Source organism: Gopherus flavomarginatus, chromosome 6 (assembly GCF_025201925.1).
Source record: "Gopherus flavomarginatus isolate rGopFla2 chromosome 6, rGopFla2.mat.asm, whole genome shotgun sequence".
Taxonomy (NCBI): Eukaryota; Metazoa; Chordata; order Testudines; family Testudinidae; genus Gopherus; species Gopherus flavomarginatus.
In genome coordinates, this window is record NC_066622.1 from 60,951,527 (window position 1) to 60,972,878 (window position 21,352).

The 21,352-nt window shown below is 45.0% G+C and overlaps 1 protein-coding gene and 1 non-coding gene across 2 annotated transcripts in view; one reads left to right on the forward strand and one right to left on the reverse strand.

The window, feature by feature from the left end:
• LOC127054176 (zinc finger protein 850-like) overlaps window positions 1-21,352 on the reverse strand; it is a gene marked incomplete at both ends in the record, with an annotated part of 1,166,641 nt that overhangs the window by 579,450 nt on the left and 565,839 nt on the right. Inside the window, 1 exon segment of the mRNA XM_050960160.1 lies at window positions 5,307-5,569. Coding sequence (XP_050816117.1) covers window positions 5,307-5,569 — 263 coding nt within the window.
• TRNAT-UGU (transfer RNA threonine (anticodon UGU)) lies at window positions 19,417-19,490 on the forward strand. Its single transcript has one exon. It is a non-coding gene; the product is annotated as a tRNA-Thr (tRNA).

Sequence of the window (21,352 nt, forward strand, 5' to 3'; positions counted from 1 at the left end):
AGGGGGGAAAGGTGCATTTTCCTCTCTGCTTAAGATTCAAGGAGTTTGAATCACAGTGATCTTCCAGGGTAACCCAGGGAGGCGAAGCCTGTGAGGCAATGGTGAGGGAAAGGGTTTACTTTCCTTGAGTTAAGATCCAGAGGGACTGGGTCTTGGGGATTCCCAGGCAAGGTTTTGAGGGGAACAGAGTGTACCAGGCACTGGAATTCCTGGTTGGTGGCAGCGCTACAAGTACTAAGCTGGTAATTGAGCTTAGAGGAATTAATGCTGGTACTCCATCTTTTGGATGCTAAGGTTCAGAGTGGGGAATTATATTATGACACCTCCCGACTCCATCTCCCCACAGCCCTGAGCCCAGCCCCTGTGAGCCAGGCACCCCCCAACCCCGAGCCCAGCTCCCCACACAGCCCAGGACAACAGCAGCACCACCCCCAGGCAGCGACAGCCCATTGGCATCAACAATCACCATCACCCAGCAACAGCCCATCATGTAATTGCAAATGTTTACATACCATTAAAGCATTTTATGTTTTTAAATAATGCATTTAGTGTATTTTCAAATTATTACAAATTAATTTTTGAATGTATTTCACGAGTTATTTTTTACACTTCCAAATACATGTTACTATAGTATTGCAACGTATTTTTTTTTATGGAAGGGGCCCCTGAAATTGCTTTGCCCCAGGTCCTCTGAATCCTCTGGGCGGCCCTGTAATTGTCAGTCTGGAAGTTTATCCAACAGGCAACTTTCCACTAAGGCAGCTATTAAAAATCAACAGCAATAGACTTTTCTAACTAGATTATTGATCAAAACATCCTGAGCCATCCCTGTTTGTGAGATACAAACTAATTTTTTTTCTAGTTACTTTGTTTACTGAAGGCATTTGAAATAAACAATTAGATTTCCCTCTTTAAAACATTCACATCAGCCTTTTAAAGTGGTCAAGGAAAGTTTCCTGAAATTAGGAAGCTACTCAGTCCACTGTCGCCAAATTAAAATGGGATAACTAATGAGTATATAACAACTTACCCAGATCTCCCACAATCACTTCTTGTACCTTTAAAAAAAATCTGTTGTTCTTTCAAACAAAACCAACCCCCACTCACAACATATTCAGCTGCCACAGTGATGCACATTGTATAAATATGTACACAAAGGTGGAGATAGATACACATACTGGACATTAAGATTATTTTTCTTCTGTGCAGAGGTTCCTTAGTTTCTCTCTCTTGGTAGGTTGATAGACCTGGACTGGGTGCTTGAATTTCATATCTACTTTTCTCGTTTTCCCAAATTCACATTACTCCTGGGGGAATTCTGCACACAATAGTTTAAAATTCTGTATATTTTATTTGTCAAAAATAACATAATATAGTCACACCAGTTTCAATTATTTTTGGTCATTTATTTCAAAATACCTGTCAGCAAGTATGTCTCTAACAACACAGACAGCAAAAATGATTCAGGAAAGGTTTTTTTGACAAATAGATTCCGTGCTAGGCATATTAATACAGAACTCCGAGTAATAATTCATTTAAACTACAATACAGAACCATATTTCCTGCATGCCTCAGAAGCAGTTTAAAGACTTGGGGGAGTCAGGGGTAATGGAGGAGCTGAGGGAGTGGGAAGTAAATTGCTGGGAAGGAGTCTGGGTGTGAACTTGGAGAATTGTTGGGTATGGGTGGGAAAAGTATGGAACAGGTTTTTTGGTGCGGGGTAAGGAGAGATTCCTCCATGTAGACCCTGGCTGAACCCTTGCTTCTCCCATTCAGTCAGGCACATCTGCCCTTGTCCCCATGCGTTCCTGCACCCTTTTGTGTCTTTGCATCCCCACATATGTCCTTCCACACCCCCTCCCGCTATCCTCATGTGGCCCTACACCCCTCCCCCTGTCCCCATATGTCTCTGTGCTCCCACCCAGCCACTCCCCAGTCCCTATGTAGCTCTACATCTCCTCCCCCACCACCATATGGCCTTGGACCTTCCTCCCCACTGTGGCCCTGTGCCTCCAATCCCATTCAGCCCCTGCCCCAGTCTGTCCTCCCCAACTAGTCCTTATGAGCCCCTTTATGACCCGCCCCCCCAGCAGCAGTAGCATAGCTGGGGGAGAGCAGGGGAGCGGCTGCTCCCCACTGAGCACATTCCCCCAAAGTGGTGCCTTTTTAATTTTTACACTCACCCCAGCAGTCCAGGTCTTCGGTGACAATTTAGCGGTGGGTCCTTCAGCTGCTCCAGGTCTTCAGCGGCAAGTTCTTCAGTCTTCAGCTGCAAGACTTGGGGTTTTCTTTCTTTTTTTGCCCTTCTCTGCTTTGGCACCTTTTTTAATGTGTTCGCTCCACCTGCTGGTAGAACCTGCCTACGCCACTGCCCAGCAGCCCCACACTGTCTGTCTCCCCATAGCCCCTGTCTCCTGACCTGGCCCGCTGCAAAGAAGGCAGGCTCTTTCTCCTCCCTCACTGGCCTGGAGTTGCTGCTGTGGTTTATTGCCACAGCATCCTCTGGTGGACAAAAAAGTCAGAACTGCAGAAGTTATTTTCTGCTGAGAGCTGCTGCTCTTCTTGCGCCACAGTGCCCTCTGGTGGGGAAAAATGCAGAACTGCAGCAACACTTTGGCAGAGCTTTTTTCTATGCAAAAAATTAAAAATGTATGGCTCATTAATTATGTGCATGCACATCTTTCTAGTTTTTGAAGAATGGGGTTGCCTATATGCCCAACCCCTATCTCACATATGTTGCTGAAAGGTCTAAAACTACACAATTGGGCTCTATTCATTTTTTAAAAATTGGATCCGATTTTTGTAAAGGGATCAGAGGTAATTGTGGGAGATTTGCATTAATTATTTATTAATAATCCAATATTTTGTCTTTGCATGCACTGGATTGAGCAGCTTCATACTTTTGGGAAATGTCTTGATTCCTATTTGAAAGGCTAATGTAACTGTTTTAATTTCAACAGCTACTACACTGCTGACTGCTACTTTTTGCTCACCTTGATCAGTTGAATTTGAACAAGATATGGCCTTTGTTGTATGAAGAACTGTACATAGAGTTAAAATGCATAATTTCCCAGGATTGTGTATGCATGAATGTATGTTATCTTTTTTCCCTTCTGTACTAGTGGATTTGTCTTGCTTTCATCTCTTTAGATGCACTATGGAAGTGGTCATACAACTGCAGGTGTTTCTCTTAAGATAATGAAGGGCCATAATCCATTTAATGCCGATGTAAGATCTTAACTGCAGTTTCTGCTAAGAACTTTTCATATAGGCCCCGAGTCCACAGTTTGGCCTGGGCCATGAGGGCTGGCTAACAAACAATACATAGCTAAGAGAAAGCTGGGGTAAACAGATAACTGTGTGTGTTTCAAGTCATTGAGCACAGTCAGCATAACTCCGAATGTAATGGGCATCCTTATCATGAGTTATAGATACATGAAGCACTGAGAGAAGCCTCATGGTTACTCCCCAATGCAGGGAGAAGATAGTGGTACAATACCCCTCAGATCCCAGACAGAGTTCAGGGAGAGGCCTAATATGATTGACATAAGTTATGACACCTTCCCCTCACAGATGTATGCCAATCCTAGCTCACAGAAATGCAAAGGTAAACTTATAAACAATTGTTGTTATTAAGAACTAATTACTACTTTTTTGCTTTAAATCTCCATGAATGTACCTGTTGGTCAACCGGAAGAGCTGCTACCTCATTCCCCTGAACTCCAAAATTAGGATTTAACCTATACACTTTAATAGACATAGTTTGGGGGTAATTACCTATGTGTCAGCAAGACATTAATTTGGGCCATGGGTGGCACCATTATGTAATCTTTTACACCATTGGTTTATTGTGCTTCTCTTGTTTTGCTGCTAGAACCTATCCAGGGGCTTGAGAAAAGCCATCCCCATTGCTTCTCTCTGCCCAATGAGCACCCTATATAGTTTATTGTAATTAATTGTTCTGCAGTGTCTCTGAGCCTAATAATCAAGATGATACTCTGCTAGCGCTGTGCGTAATAAACTCCTGTGCTTGACGTCTACGTGGTGTGGATGTATGTTCCTTCAATAAGAAGCTGAGAAAGAGAGAGAGGGTGGGAGATCAAAGCAGCACAAAAGTTGTAAGCACAGAGAGAAACTTTTCCTCTTTTTTGCCCACGATCTTGAGATTCCTAATATAATAATTCCTATAGGCAGATCGTGCATCTGTGTGACATACACATATCTGTCTATATGAGGATTTCGTCTTCCATATGAGGATGTTAACAGATTAAGCCTCACAACACACCTATGAGATTAGGAAGTATTATAATTGCAGATTGGAAGCTGAAGCACAGAGAGATCAAGAATCAGCTTTTGAAATGAGGCTCAAGGTCTGGACACTTAAATATGTGTGCACAATGACATGTTTAAATGGGGGTTTAGATACCTAAATAACTATTGGCATATGCTGTTGAGGTAACTGCATAGGCCAGGACCTCTCCCCACTACAACTTTGGCCCTGCATAACATATCCAAGGTCACACAGTGAAATGTCAGCAGAGCTTGAACTAGACCTCACATCTTCTAAGTCCCTGACCTGGGCCTTAAACCACAAGGCCTAACAACCCGAGGCAGAACTTTTCAGATTCTTTAGCTGGCTGGACTGAGGAAACAGTATTTTGGCTCTACAAACAGACCACTAGAAAGAAGGATACGAGCCAAAGCTAGCTCATCTTCTTTCTTTAACGAAAAGTGCACTGCTCAGTGATGCAGCACACTCCCATCCCATACTCAAGGTGTGCAGTGACCTTAGTATTTGTATTGATAGTTTTCTTTGTCACAGGATTTCTTTTCATGATCCACACTTTGGCAGAAACAAGGACGAGGGAATCTGCTGCAGTGGCTTCTTTATGTACATACATAACTGACTCTTATTGGCACAAACTACAATAATGATACCAGTTCAGGTCTGACTTCTTTTGTGATCCCACTTTATATCGTATCTCAGCTTACTATTGGTGGGCCCAATCCTGCTGTGATGCTCCCTGGTTCCTGATAGGAAGGACACACTCGAATTACTCATGAGACAATGGAGTTGATAGAAAGGCCAAATGGGCCCACCTCAAAACAGGGCAAACTGCAAAAGGCAAAAATGGGCCACTCATCTGGACAAGCTGAGGGATAACGGTGCTGCAAACAGTTCAAACAGCTTTAAAAAGCTTTAAAAGTTACTATGTCGAATCAGGAAAAAATATTAAAAAAAAAAAAAAAAAAAGAATTGCTAGCCCTAGAGGTTTTTATGGTGTTGATCTCCCTTGCAGATTCTCTGATGGCTAACATGGGCTGAGTGCCACGAGAAGCTGTTCCCACACTCACGGCATTCATAGGGCCTCTCCCCTGTGTGGATTCTCTCATATTCAGAAAGGCCTGAGCTCTTAGTGAAGCATTTTCCACATTCACTGCATTCATAGGGCCTCTCCCCTTTGTGGATTCTCTGATGGGTAGTGAGGTTTGAACTGCGATTGAAGGTTTTCCCACACTCACAGCATTCATAGGGCCTCTCCCCTGTGTGGATTTTCTGATGTTTTATGTGGGTTGAGTAGTCACATCAGTTTTTCCCAGGGTATGGCAACACTTGCAACTTCAAAGCGCTGCCACGGGAGCGCTCCCGCTGCAGCACTTTGAAGTGCGAGTGTGGTTGCGGCGCCAGTGCTGGGAGAGAGCTCTCCCAGCGCTGCAGGTACTCCACCTCCCCGTGGGGATTAGCAAACAGTTCTGGGAGCCGCACTCCCAGCGCTGGGGCACTGTTTACACTGGCGCTTTACAGCGCTGTAACTTGCTGCGCTCGGCGGGTGTTTTTTCACACCCTTGAGAAAGTTGCAGCGCTGTAAAGCGCCAGTATAGCCAAGGCCCCACACTCAGCACATGTATTTTTTCTCTTTCCCCTGAAGATTTCCTGCTGTTTTGTGGTTTCCTTGAGGTCTGTCTGAGTTCCCCAACAGGAAATACATTTACCTACTTTCTCCCCTGGCTACTTTACCTGCTCTCTTTCTGGTCTGTGCTGAATGTCATGGGATTTTTCCTGCTTATGACTTCTGGACACATTCCTTTTCGATCTTTGTGATAATTCTCTATGTTAATCCATTTTCTCAACATTTTCCTGCTGAGAATTCTGCTCCTCTTTCTCACGCACCATTGCGTGACCTGCTGTGATAGAGACAGAAATGTCAGACAGTAATGGAAAGGGGAAGGCCAAACCAAAACAAGTGCTGGAGAGAGGTCAAAGAAAAACCAGGAACTGAACTACCCCAAACTTTCCCCCCAAATGTTGTAGTAGGATTTTATGTTTATGTTTTATCTGATTTAGAATGAAGGATAAAGAATAATTATGTACCATGCATTAAGTGTATTGGTGTATGATCTGATCACATCCTGCCAACCACTCTTTTTGAGTAACAGAAAGGAATGGCTAATGGGCCAATGGGTAGAGATACATCAGCCAGAATCTGAGTCTGGACTGATTTCAAGGCAGTAACAGACCTTTGAGGATCACCAATTTGTTGCAGGTTTAGCCTTTTAAAATAAGTAAAAGAATGCTCTGGCTGTTTTCTTTTGCATTGCAATTTGATGTTCCTGTTCAATATGTTGTGTGTCAATTAATTCTGGTTTGTGTGTGAATGAGGAATGTGTGTGTTAAGAGGTAAGTGTGAAGGCCATCGCTGAACCAGATGTACAAGGGAGGAAGCAGCAAGAGATGCAAGGGTGCCAGGAAGCTGCATGCCGCCCCTGTTGAAATGCCAGACTGGTAACTATAACATTAACTGGCGGCACAGTGTGTGTGTGTGTAGTGTGTGATTGAATGCATATGCTAATTGTTGTCGCTCCAATAAATGTGGCATATTGCCTTTTCCCCTGAAAAAGATCCTGTGTGCTTCTTATAAGCATAACAGGATAACACCCACAAGGCAGCTAGCTAGCACATCTTGCAGGGACTGTTCAAATTAAGTTGTTCGTCAAGACACAGCTGGTTGACAATGGACCATGGGAAAAGAGTGGACTGTCATGTAGTCTATCATGTGGACTGTCTGGAATCTAGGTAATGGCTTCCTGCAATGACTGAGGGAAATTGGGCATGAACACGTGACTTGCACATGTGACTCCAAAATCCATCTTGTTGCTGTAATTTTCCACAGGAAGAACAATGGTATGCCCTTCACATGGCAAAAGTATAAAAGGCCCTAGAAACACCTCCATTTTGTCTTCAATCCTGCTTCTTACCTCTGGAGGAACTTTGCTACAAACTGAAGCTCTGAACAAAGGACTGAATGACCCATCCCAGCCATAGATGTACTCCAGAGACTTGACTTAAGCCAACAGTTTATTTCATCACTGCTACAAGCCTGAACCAAGAACTTTGCCATTACTGCATGTAATTGATTCCCTTAGCCAATTTTACCTCTCCCCTTTCTTTCTTTTTATGAATAAACCTTTAGATATTAGATACTAAAGAATGGGCCCCAGCATTATTTTTGAATAAGATTTAAGTTGTATATTGACCTGGGAGTGGCTATCCCTTTGGGATCAGAAGAAACTATCATTTAATGACACTGGTTGTAAAGAACTACTCATTTCTGAATCCAGTGTTTTTGGTGGTGTTATAAGAACCAGAATGCCTAAGAAAACTGCCTTTATGTTTTCTTGTTGGCCAGTGTGGGAAACAGGAGTTTACTTTAGTGGCTGGTTTGGTCTATCTTACAAAAGAACAGGAGTACTTGTGGCACCTTAGAGACTAACAAATGTATTTGAGCATAAGCTTTCGTGGGCTACAGCCCACTTTATCAGATGCATGCTACGCTCAGATAAATTTGTTAGTCTCTTAGGTGCCACAAGTACTCCTGTTCTTTTTGTGGATACAGACTAACACGGCTGCTACTCTGAAACTTATAAAAGAATAACCACCAGTTTTGGGTTGTTGTCATAAACAGATGGTTAAGGGTTAATGCCTTTTTTACCTGTAAAAGGTTAAAAAGTTCACCAAGCCTAGCTAACACATGACCAGAGGGACCGATGGGGGAACAAGCTGTTTCAAAAGGAAGGAGGGATGTTTTTCCTTTGTTTAGAGTTTCAGTTTCAGGAATGAAAAAGATCAAGGAACAGCTTCTTATCAGAGTAGTAAGTTTTAGAAAGGAATAAATAGGTTTATGTTTATTCCTTTGTAACCTGTCTTATGCAATTAGAGGTAGAATCAAATTAGGTATTTTTTTGTGTAACTAAATTTGAGCCCAGGGGAACATCCTCTGTGTTTTGAATCTGTTGTATGTGAGAGTAGTTGGTATGGTAATCTCTCCCAGAGGGTTTTTGCTTTACCTTTCTTTTCTTTAATTAAAAGCCTTTTTCTTAATACCTGATTGATTTTTCCTTGTTTTTAGATCCAAGGAGATTGGATCTGGACTCAGCAGGGATTGGTGGGAGAAAGGAGGAGGGATGGTTAATTTCTCCTTGTTTTAAGATCTAAGGGATTGGAGCTGGACTCATCAGGGAATTGGTGAAGGAGTCTCTCAAGGCTACCCAGGGAGGGGAAGGTTCTGGGGGGAAAGGGAGTGATCCAGACACTGAAAATTCTGGATGGTGGCAGTGATACCAGATCTAAGCTAGTAATTAAGCTTAGAAGTGTCCGTGCAGGTCCCCACATCTGTACCCTAAAGTTCAGAGTGGGGAAGGAACCTTGACAGTTGTGTTTGCCCTATTTCTCAGCAGTTCGTCCTGAATTTGGCATCCTCAGTTGTGACACGCTAAGGCTTGGTGACAAAGTGCCAAGGGAGGGGTCTGGGTTGTGGATTTACAGAGAGTTAGGTGACCCAACCTTCAGACAGTCTCCCTTGGGACCACCCTCTTTAGGGTATGTCTAAGGTGCATCAGGGAGTCGGCCGCCATCAAAATCCCAGGTGCGGAATAAAATTCTGCCTCCTTAAGCTCGTGTTTTCCATGCCTAGAATTCAACTGTCACCAGATGGATCAGACTGAACAGGTTTCAAACCTCGAGGAGGCTCTTACCTTCTAAACAGGGACGGCTGTTTTCTAGTAAAATCAGGAAAAGGGAAGGAGAAAACTCGAAAGAGATTCCTCCTGGCGCTCACATACGTGAACCTGAATACTAGCTGTCCTCAAAGAGAGACCTGGAGAAGGAGACTTGCTGAAGCAAAGACACAGGGGTCTCTGAGGTTTCCCTGGCCCATCGCCCTGTCCTGCCTGGCTGACGTCAGCATGTCTCTGTGAGTTCACCACCTCCCCACCACCTTTGACCAATAGTCTGAGGTCCTGCAAAAGGCCTTTGTGATATCATTGCCACACCCCTCCCTTGCTGTGCTAATGTCCTGCCCCTGGTCAGGCACTTTGGAGGTTTGAGCTACTCCCTGTGGATCACCTCACTCAAGGAGCGTTCGTTCTAGGAAGCAAGCCAGTAGTTTTGGATCATCTGCAAATTTTGTCAGCTCACTGTTTAGCAGATCATTTATGAATATGTTGACTAGTCCTGGTCCCAGTACAGACACCACTAGTTACCTGTTTCCATCCTGAAAACTGACCATTTAGTCCTACCCTTTGTTTCCTATCTTCTATCCAGTTATTGATCCACATGAGGACCTTCCGGAGGTGAAAGTGAGCCGGCATTTTATGGTATGGGGTACCGGCAAGAGCCAGTACGCTATGCCAGCCTGGCCCGGCTTCCCCAGGCTGGTGATTTAAAGGGCCCAGGGCTCCCTGTAGCAGCTGGAGCCCCGGACCCTTTAAATCACCTTCCGAGCCCCAGGGAGCAAATCACTGCCGTGGCAGCTGCTCTCTCCCGCTCTGCGAACACAGAGCACAGACAGCAGAAGCTTACTTGCCGTGGGGGGGCACCATTGTCCGAACTGTGGCACCTCCCTGACACCCCTTCCCTAAGGACCCACACTCACACCCCCTCTCCTCCTGAGGCCACACCCACAGAACGCCTCTTCCCCGGGACTGCACCCTTTCTCCCTCCCCCATCATTTGTCCTAACAGACAGTAAAGAGAGGTGGGGCCATGGCCCTCTAAATTTCCTGTCTCTCCCCCCCCCAACACAAGCTCTCTACCCCACCTTGCACATTGCAGTTGAAAAGTAGCTGGCAATCTAGTAGGATGCCCATGGAACAATGGGATAGAAACCTGCATCATGTGAAGCTGTACCAGCCCGTGAGGCATTGCAAACCCTTCCCAAAGCACCCTGGAGCCAGTTGCACAGTGGGATAGCTACCCACAGTGCACTGCTCTCCATGGCAATCCAAGAGATGCCAGCATGGATGTGCTCTGGTGACACAGGGGCATAGGGTGGACATGCAACAGCTGTTCAATTAAAACACTTTAACTCAGGCCACATTAATCTTTCATGTAGACATAGCTTAAGAGTGAGACAAGACCTAGCTCCGTTGAAATTAAAGAACCACAACTTCCTCCATAGTTAGCAGGATTTGAACCTGCACAGGGAGACCGCAACAGATTTCTAGTCCACCACTTTAACCACTCGGCACAACTACTTGTTTGATGTTGTTAGAGAAAAATGCAGTTCTCGCTTTTTTGTTTGGGTGCAGCAAAATCAAATACTTTATTATTTCTCCAGCAATTGCAATAGAGGGAGGGAGTGCCCTAGGAAACTGGGTCGCCCCAGTCCTGGACAGGTCTCTCAATAGGTAAACAATTACAGCAAGCATTTATACCTTTGTTACAGACAATAACAAGCAATTATACAGACAATAATGAGCAACAGCTGCATTTTGTTTATACATGGGCTATCCTGCTATCTTATTTTCCTCACTTCTGGGTGCCAGTCTACGTATTTCATTATCAGTGCAAGGTCGTGATAACTTCTCACGCAGTTCTTTCCTACTCGCCTCACACTATCCTTGCTTCTACAAATCTCACGTCATTAGGGTTACAGCTGGCCTAACTCTTGCTAACAGACTGACATGCATTAAGATCCCCTACAAAACCTTTTCAATTCTTTCCCTTCTTCCACAGTGTGTTACTCTCACTACACTCTAGTTCTGTTCTCACTGAGTGATCAGTTCCAGTTGTTTCCTCAGACCAGCTTCCACAACATACACATTGCTGTGCCGTTGTGTAAGTGTGTCCATGGCTGAACAGCAAGAATTCCTGCTCCCTTCCCTTCTGGCTGGAACATGAGGAGAGTGTGTTTGTGGTTAATGATGGTGCTGTAGATTGTTGTCCATTTCCTGCCTTGATCATTCAGACAGTCCCTTTCCCGTTATATCACCAGTATATCAGTGATTGCAATAGCAGGGGACAGGTTTTCTCTGGGGCACTGAGCTTTGCCGGGGGGTTGGTGGCTCCTGTCTTTCCTCACCCTGGAGTAAACTCAGCTTTTTATTCCATCCTTGATGTTTCAAGGAATAACGGATGACCAAAGAAAGAGGTAGACAGGGTGGGTCTCAGGGGAGGGGCAGAGAGGTGTGGGTGGTGGGCAGGTCAGGCCAGGGGAGGGGGCAGAGAGGTGTGGGTGGTGAGCAGGGCCAGTCTCAGGGGAAGGATCAGAGAGGTACAAGCAGTGGGCAGGGCAGGTCTCAGGGGAGGGTCAGAGAGGTGCAAGTGTTGGGCAGGGCTGGTCTTAGGGGAGGAGGCAGAGAGGTGTGAGCGATGGGCAGGGTGGGTCTCAGGGGAGGGGGCAGAGAGGTAGGAGCGGTGAGCAGGGCAGGTCTCAGAGGAGGGGCAGGGATGTGTGGGTGGTGGGCAGGGTTGGTCTCAGGGAGGAGGCAGAGAGGTGCGGGCAATGGGTAGGGTGAGTCTCGGGGGAGGAGGCAGAGAAGTGTGGGCAGGAGGGTCTCAAGGGAGGGCTCAGAGAGGTGTGGGCAAGGTAGGTCTCAGGGGAGGGGGCAGAGAGCTGTGGGCAATGGGCAGGGCGGGTCTCAGGGGAGGGGGCATAGAGGTGTGGGTGATGGGCAAGGTGAGTCTCAGGGGAGGGGGCAGAGAGGTGTGGGCAGCAGGCAGACCTTGGGGTAGGGGGTGCAATAATCTAGAATACTATATTCTCATGGGGGCCCCTGCAGGGCCTGGGGCAAATTACCCCACCTGCCACCCCACTGAGTGGCCCTGCCCTCAGCCTCTTCTCCTAAGTCCTCTGCCCCCTAATTATTTTTCGTTGCCCTCCCCTAGACTCTCTCCAATTTGTTTCTGTAGTGGGGAGAGGGAGTGCGAAAACTGGATGCAATGCTCCAGATGTGGCCTCACCAGTGCTGAACAGAGGGGAATAATCACGTCCCTCGATCTGCTTGCAATGCTCCTACTAATCCAGCCCAATATGACCAGTTACACTGGTCTACAATTTTTGAGAAGTCGTCTGCTTCAGAGATAAAATGATATTTATTATGTGTTTTGATGTGCTGAATTCAAATATGACAATTAAAACAACGGATTGGCTACTGTTTCTAAGATATTTAAGTTTTTACATTTTATGATTATGTATATTGTGAAGATAGTAGAGTTTTAATCATAAATTGTAAACCTGTCTTTTCATGTGTTTATGGTTGCTTTCCATGATAATATTTCACCTGTCCTGTTTATGTAACACTTTAAAAATCAGCAAAAGGGTTGTATACATAAAATTTATTATGAAACAAAAGGCAAATAACTATTCTGTACATAGTTTAGTCCTATTCAATGTCTACTCGGCGCTTCTTGGCTTGTCTCTTGTATTCATTAAATGGAGCATCTCTTGTCATTGTCCAGCAATAGTTTGCAAGCATTGATGGGCTCCATTTGCCCTGATAGCCTGCCAGGAGATTCCACTGCTGTAGTCTGGAGCCCAACAGCTCTGCCTTACTCTTGGGTAGTTCCAAATCCCTGACAAGGTCATTCAGTTCACCTTGTGTTATGAGGTGTGGTTCAGAGGAGGAGGATGGGAGAAAATGTGGGTCCTGTGATATTGATGGTTCAGGACCAGAAGTTTCATCCTCTTCCTTTTCCTCGTCTGACTCAAGTGAGAAGGAATCTGGTGCATCAGGAACCGGCAGTCCTTCTCCGTGAGGTACTGGGCGTATAGCTGATGGAAGGTTTGGACAATGCACAGTCCACTTTTTCTTCTTTGACACACCTTTCCCAACTGGAGGCACCATGCAGAAGTAGCAATTGCTGGTATGATCTGTTGGCTCTCTCCAAATCATTGGCACTGCAAAAGGCATAATTTCCTTTTCCTGTTCAACCACTGGCCAAGATTTGTTGCACAAGTGTTGCAGCATATGTGTGGGGCCCACCTCTTGTCCTGATCTCCAATTTTGCAGCCAAAAGAAAGGGGATAGGCTTTCTTAACCAGAGTGGTTAGACTGCGCTTTTGTGATGCAAAAGTCACTTCACCACAAACATAGCAGAAGTTATCTGCACTGTTCACACGAGTACGAGGCATCTCTGCTCACTTTGGCTAAACAGAAATGTGTCCCTTTGCAAAATCAAACACTGAAAAATAAGAGAGCACGACACTGTATGATTTCCAGAGCTGGTATAGGGCAATTTGTTCAGCAGAGTGATGTAAGCTTCATTATGATTGCATCCTCCATGACTTCTAGGAATAACATGATGCAATTCATATCATGTATGACACAATACCAGCTTCAGATTGCATCATTCATTGTTTTGCCTAAAAAGCAAGTACTGTCCAAACCCAGTCATAGATTTATTCATAGATCCAGTCAAAGATGTATTTTAGTCATTTCTGGTTTAAATTGAGATCCCTTCCCTTTATAACTCTCTTATCCTCCGCCATTCCCAAGTCAAGGGTCTTATATACTGACCCAATAGCATATCTTGAAAACTAGAGCCAATCAACAATTTTAAGCATCATTTTCGTTTTCAGTGACCCAGAATTAGTAAAGTTGGACTACATTTATTTCAGAAGCATTTTGGCTGTAGAGCAGTGTTACCCATATTGAATGCAGCCACAGCAATATTTGATAAATTGGTTCCTGTCCATTCAGGAGGTTATTTCCCACCTATTTATAAATAATTGTTAGACCTGAATAAAGATATTGCAGACAAAACCAGGTATGCCAACCTGACCAAAGTCAGGCTAACAGAGGTTTTTGGGTAATTCCTGTCAGGGACTCTAACCCAGATGGCAAAGTTCGTTGTCTGACCATGAGAGAGACAGGCAACACCAGCAAGGTCTGATCAAAAGCTCTTTATTGACAAGTGCACTCATCTATAGAGAGCAGCTCATCTCCAGAGAGAACCAGCCTGCTCTTTACATCTTAGTATAAGCCTATATAGACAGTTCTGTCGCATCATAAATTATTTACAGGAGCAACCCACCTCCTTCTTTTAACAACTAGAAACTAGACACTTTTAGTATACATGTTTTACAGCATTAGGTGATTAACAATATCTTAGCAAGTACCAGAAGTTAGGAATGTAGGGGAGTTAAAACAGACAGAGAACTGAAGCAAGGAGTGAAAACAGGGAGGCTGGGGTTTCTTATCAGTTCTTCAAAGGAACTGTTCCTAACACCGCACAGTTGGTACTATACCAGGAATGCAGCCTCTTCCTTATCTCACTTTTTCCCAGCACTTGTGAGATATGCTGCTGCTTCTCAGTGTTTTCCACTTAGGAATGTCAGGGACTCTAACTCAGATGGCAAAGTTTCTTATCTGACCGCGAGAGAGACAGGTAATACCAGCAAGGTTTGATCAAAAGCTTTTTATTGACAAGTGCACGCATCAATAGAGAGCAGCTTGTTTACTAAGCCAGAGAGATTAACATAATGAAGATGCTCTAAGTGGAGGGGAGAGAGCTGTCCCGTCCGTGTAGTTAACCCATCTCCCTCAGAGGCAGTAGCTATGTCAGTGGGGGAAGCTATGCTGGTGTATGTGCAAGCTGTGGTGTCTACATGTTTATATAAAGTTTAATCAAGCCCCATTTTTAAAAGCCCTGTGGTCTGGGAATAGAAAAGGAGCTCTCTGAGGCAGACCCCATCCTTCAAAATCCTTAAGATCACTGACTTGGCTTGGCAAATGTCAGGGGAGTATAGCTCAGTGGTACAGTGTTTGGCTGTAAATCAAGTAGTCCTTGATTCAAATCCAAGTGCCCCCTTACCAACCTACTCCTTCATTAAAAGTAATTCCATTTCCAGTATGTTCAGAAGCTCCACTAAATAGAGGTCCCTGAAATGAATGGACACACTTCATGCTTTCCTATGCAAATGCATAAAAACCTAACAAACATGTTGCTCTGCTGAAATCACTTCCAATCCTCTAAGTGTCTAGGTTTGTTTTTGTCAATTAAACAAAGGCACATGAAAACTCATTTGCAGGTCCTTGGCCTCCATGGGCAACAATGTGCAGACGAACAAGAACCACATCCACTTGGGAGGAATGGACTAGTCTGTATGACATTTGGAAAGTAAGTTGCCATTGGGACTGAAAACTCTACTGGAGGTGGACAGGAGCCTGTTACAAAACTAAAATAACCAAGATTTCCCAAACTCCCTGTAACCCATTCAAACCTCTCTTTGCGCACACGGTATCAGTTGGGGCTCTAATAAATGGCAGCCTTCCTTTAACACAGATCATTGTTCCTTTAACTTTCAGATGCATCCAAATGGCAGCAGTTTAGAGGTCATGGGCTGCTAGTTCATGAGCAGGAGCAGAGTCTCTGTAAGGTTACCAACCATAGAGCTTGTTATGTCTGCATCTAAGTAAGTGCAGAGTTATTTCAATGGCTCCTACACTGACACCTGCTGCCCTTTCTGGCTGGTTAATTGCACTATTTGGAACCTGCTCCTAAAATTGCACCCTTTCTGAGAGTGTCAAAACTGCCCAAGGAGACCCCATTGGGTTTCAATGGCAGTACAGGCAAGGACCTGATGGGACAGCACAGGGGTTTCAGAATTCCTCCTTCATGGTAGGGTCAGAGGTTGCTACTAGCATGACTGTGGGGTTCTATTCCTGGCTGTGGGAGGAAAGGGATGTCAAGTGGATTAAAGTAGGGGCCTCAAAATCACAGAGAAAACATCTCCCTTTTCAGCTTCAATGCACATTGAACAAGAACATGGCTTCTCATCTCTTAGGTTTCAGAGAAACAGCTATGTTAATCTGTATCCTCAAAAAGTACAGGAGTACATGTGGCACCCCAGAGACTAACCAATTTCTTAGATTCTGTTGCCATCATGCGGCCATTTCATTTCACTTCTTATTGTTAAAAGGTTTGGGTACTTTGCACAGAAACCTTATTTCCTTGGGAGAGATGGAGAAGTGGAAGCTGCATTGATCTAATCCTCTGAAAATTAGATAAGGATTAAAATATTCCCCAGACAGCTCATTCCCAACCATTCTCCCTCACTGCTGCCAGTGAAGTTCAGTTCTGTCCCACGGCCCCAAGAACTGCTGGGTGCAAGTCCTGGGTCTGATGTGCAGTAAGAAAAAAAAAGAAAGATAATGGATGTACCCTATCTCCTAGAACTGAAGGAACCATAGAATCCAGCCCCTTCCTTCATTGGCCAAACCAGACAGTGTCTGCGTAAAAGAATAAATGGACACAAATCAGATGTCAAGAATTATAACATTCAAAAGCCAGTTGGAGAACACGTCAATCTCCCTGGTCCCTCGATTACAAACCTAAAAGTCGCAATATTACAAGAAAAAAACTTCAAAAACAGACTCCAACAAGAGACTGCTGAATTGGAATTAATTTGCAAACTGGACACCATTAAATTAGGCTTGAATAAAGACTGGGAGCGGATGGGTCATTACACAAAGTCAAACTATTTCCCCATGTTTATTTGCCCCCTACTGTTACTCACACCTTCTTATCAACTGTTGGAAATGGACCATCCTATCAGTACAAAAGGGTGTTTTTCTCCTGCTGATAATAGCTCTCCTTAACTGATCACTCTCGTTATAGTGTGTATGGCAACACCCGTTTTTTCATGTTCTCTACGTATCTATATCTATATCTATATCTATATCTATCCCTTCCTACTCTATTTTCCACTGCATGCATTCAGGAAAGCTTATGCTCAAATACATTTATTAGTTTCTAAGGTGTCACAAGTACTCCTATTTCTTTTTGCAGATAAATTAATGGAGGTTAAGTCCATGAATGGCTATTAGCCAGGATGGGTAAGGAATGGGATCCCTAGCCTCTCTTTGTCCGAGGGTGGAGGTGTTAGGTTCAGTCCCTCTGGGGCACCTGGCATTGGCCACTGTTGGCAGATAGGATGCGCGGTTGGATGAACCTTTGGTCTGACCCAGTCTGGCCATTCTTATGTTCTTATGAAGGGACAGGCAAACCCCTGCAACAGAGTTTCTGTAGTGTAGTGGTTATCACATTTGCCTAACATGCAAAAGGTCCCTCATTCGAAACCAGACAGAAGCATAATGGCTTAATTTTCCCAGCTCCTACTAGCCTGTCCCTGCTGTTGTAGGAGCAGCAGTGATTTCTATGCTCAAAATGTCTGTTATACATCCCCTGCTCCCACTTTTGTCTCCTCTCCCTCTCTGAATGCCTGTGAAGTGGCTTTACCCCTCCTGCTCCCTCCTGGACTACTCGAGGGATGAATGGGCAGAAGAACTTCCAGGTAGACAAGGTGTCTGGGACTCTAATTAGGCAGCACTTGCATAACCAGAGCATGGCCACTGCCCAAGGTGGAGTGTGACCAACCAGATGCAGCCAAGTCAACTCTAGTCACAGACCATTTGGTGCAGGTCCTTAAAAGGGGAAGGGGCCATGTGCTCAGGAGTCACTCACAAGCTTGTACCTCCAGTGAATGCCCTTTGCCCGACCGCCTGGCCAGTGGTTCTCTGTGTTGTATTTCATTGTCCCTCAGGAAGACTTACCTTCATCGCACCGTCCATAGCTGCGCTGTGGGACAGTTTCCTTGCAGAATCCTGACATCTCCAATGCTGTGCCTGTCCTGGGAGCATGAGTATGCAAGTGTGAGTGTGACACTCCCCCCCACTTCTTCTTTTGAGCTTAGCAGTCGGTATAATGAACCTGCTGCTTTCTGCCAGACTCTGGAGGGTCATTAGTCCTCCCTACGCTTACTAGCGGGCCCAATTTTGGGTAACACCTGTGATAAACTCAACCCCAGCAGGATAGAGGGTGGTGAAATGAGCTGAGAAAAAGCCTTAGCTTCACTATGTCCCGTACGGTCCACAATAGAGCTTTTTTTGGATTCTGGGACTGCATGGTCACCTGCGCTGATCCGCGTTCCACGCTGGGCAAACAGGAAATGAAGTTCAAAAGTTCGTGGGGCTTTTCCTGTCTACCTGGCCAGTGCATCTGTGTTCAGATTGCTGTCCAGAGTGGTCACAATGGTGCACTGTGGGATAGTGCCTGGAGGCCAATACCGTGGAATTGCAGGCACACTAACCCTAATCCAACATGGCAATACCAATTTCAGCACTACTCCCCTCGTCTGGGAGGAGTTCAGATATCGGTATTAAGAGCCCTTTATATCGATATAAAGGGCTTTGTTGTGTGGACAGGTGCAGGGTTAATGTGATTTAACGCTGCTAAATTCAATATAAACTAGTAGTGTTGACCAGGCCAGAGAGAGCAGCAAGTTTCCCCTATTGTTTCTTGCTCTTGTTTTTTTCACTAGCTTTTCCTCAGCACCAAGTTGTTCTTGTCTGTTGTGAGCCTGGCTAGCTCGGTTGGTAGAACATCAGACTTTTAATCTGAGGATCCAGGATTCAAATTACTGGTCAGGTGATAAACTACTCCCCAAGATCTTAAAACTGTCTTTCTGGAGTCCTCTTTGATGGTACTTTTTCTCTTCAGGATTTTCCCTTTCCTCAGAAGGGCCTTTTTGTGTGTGGCTTTGAAGGGGTAACTTCCTGACAGCCCCTTTGTCCTTGCAGCCTGGAAGAATAAAGGCCTCTGGTCATATAGCACGTTCCTTCCCTGCACGCACACACACACACACACAAACGAACACACAGAATATCCCTAAGAAATTAGAATCATCTGCTGCCTTCCCCTGTCCTGCTGAATCCCCAAATGAGGATGCTCTTCAGCCCAAACCCATGTCCCCTCTTTTCCCATGCTGCTGGTCATTATATCACCAAAACTGGCCTCCACCAGCATCCCATAAAGTCTGCCGTGAACTCACCTGCCCTGCATTCCTGTTACAGAGGCTGGGCCCCTCCCCTTTCATAGCTCCAGAAAGTTCTAACAGCTGAGTCGCTATCTACACTGGGATTAGGTTGATATAACTGCATTGCCAGCCTAAGTAATGTAATTACACCAACCTAATTTTGTAGCGTAGACCTGGTCAAAGAATCACACACACACCTTGGGAGCAAAACTTCACCTGCTCCTCTGCTTTACAGAAATCAAACACGAGCAACGCTTGTCAGGGCCCAGTGGGACTTGTCAGAGTGTCAGGTGTGAGCACGTATGCATTAAATAACAGCAGGCACCATGGCTTAGTTGGTTAAAGTACCTCTTTTGTAAACAGGAGATCCTGGGTTCAACTCCCAGTAGTGCCTGGGGGAGTGGCTTTTGGGGCACCTGGTATTGGCTAGTGTCAGAAGACAAGATTCAGAGCTAGGTGGACCTACTGTTTAAATTACACTCAAAGGCATTGATAATAGAGTGACTGAAAGTTTGGGTGTTGAGAGCTGATAGGTCAGTGGTCCAGTTCCCTCAATGTGGTTTTACCATTTCCACTTCCTAAACTCCCTCCCAACCGCTGGAAAATTACAATGCAGACATATGGGCTTGAGCCCAACCTCTGAGGCCCCATGAGGGGTGAGGGTTTCTGAACTCAGGCTTCACTGTGAACACAAATATCTGCACCACAGTTTTTAGCCCCTCAGCTTTACATCCAGGATCCCAAGTCAGATGACCCAGGTCAGCCCTGCTGCCATCTTTATCCCAGGAGAGATGGACTCCAAGGGTACGTCTCCATTGCAATGGAAGCCCAGGTGTGGCACACTGTGCTCAGAGCAGCACCTGGAAGCCCCATATTCACCACTCTCATATAATGATGACATGGTTTGTACAAAGTCTGCCTGGTGAGGTATCATTTCAAAAGTCTTGATCTGTTGAACATTAATATTTTGTTGGACTGTGTGTGCTCGCATTGGTTGGGAAGTTATGAAGTTTTGCTCTGTGTGCATTACTGAGATATGTTATGAGGTTGAGAAATGCCCCCCACCAGCCTTTCAGGTGCGACAAGGGAGGAGCCAGACTCGCTGCTGTCCCATTGAAGGTATCCACACTCCCAAGGACTATGCCAGGAACCGTGTACAATGCAGGCTTCTCCAAGATAGCACAGAGACAATGGACACCGCTTGACTCACTTGGTAGCAAAGGAGCTTCCTAGCAAGTTAGATGAAACTATGAAAGAGGGGAAGAGACATCATGACTTGGCCTCTCTTCCCCACAACTCAACAGCTGGAAACACACCTGGAGGACAAAGACTGAACTGATTCAGAAATCAGAAGAGAATAATAATAATACTTTCAAACCAAAGTCCCCAAACAGACTAGTATTGGTTTTTCAGCAAAATTTTTCAGTTTGGGGAATTTTGTTTTCTCAGTCAGAGCTTGCCAAGGGAAGCAGGGAGATAATGTTTGAGTTGCCTCCTTCAGAACAGCTTGGCCTAGACACTAGCTCTGGTTCACTGTTCTGGCTTTGCTCGAGTTGAGGGTATTTTAATAATTTGGGCGGCTCCCAGGGTGTTTGGGGGAGATGATGAGGATGTTACCTTTAGAGACAAAAACTAAGAAATACAGGACTAGAGATTTTATTTATTTATTTATTTATTTATTTATTTAGAAATCTGGGATTAAGACATTTTATTTAAATCGAGGAGGGGGTCTGAGTTTCTAAGAAGGTTTTTGTTTGCAAGAAGCAACATTGTTTGGTTTGTCATTGTAGCAAAGAGGGAGATGGTTGTCTATAAAGGAGGGGTGAAAACTAAATGCATCCAGAAAGAAGGGGATTTGAACCTATGCATGCAGAGAACAATAGATTAGCAGTCTACCACTTTAACCGCTTGGCTATTTCATCTGAGTGATTGACAAAGAGACAGTAGGAGAAATCTAAGTCCAGCAGGGATAGGGACAATATGGACTTTTTAAATATTAAGCGGAAGCAGGGGCTGATTGAGCTCCCTCCTCACATCTAGTTAGGAGCTGGGGGAAAGACTTCAGGAACAGCCTGTTTTTGCATAGACACACCTACTCTGCCTAGCGATGCAGCATGATGGGGCCACTTTCCTAAAAGGACCGGTGTTGGCTGGTTACAAATCACTTTAGGATTGAGTGGAATGAAATGTTATTATCCTTCCTGCATGAGTGAAGAGCAGCAGAACATACCTAGCCGGTCCTGATGGAGGGGTAGG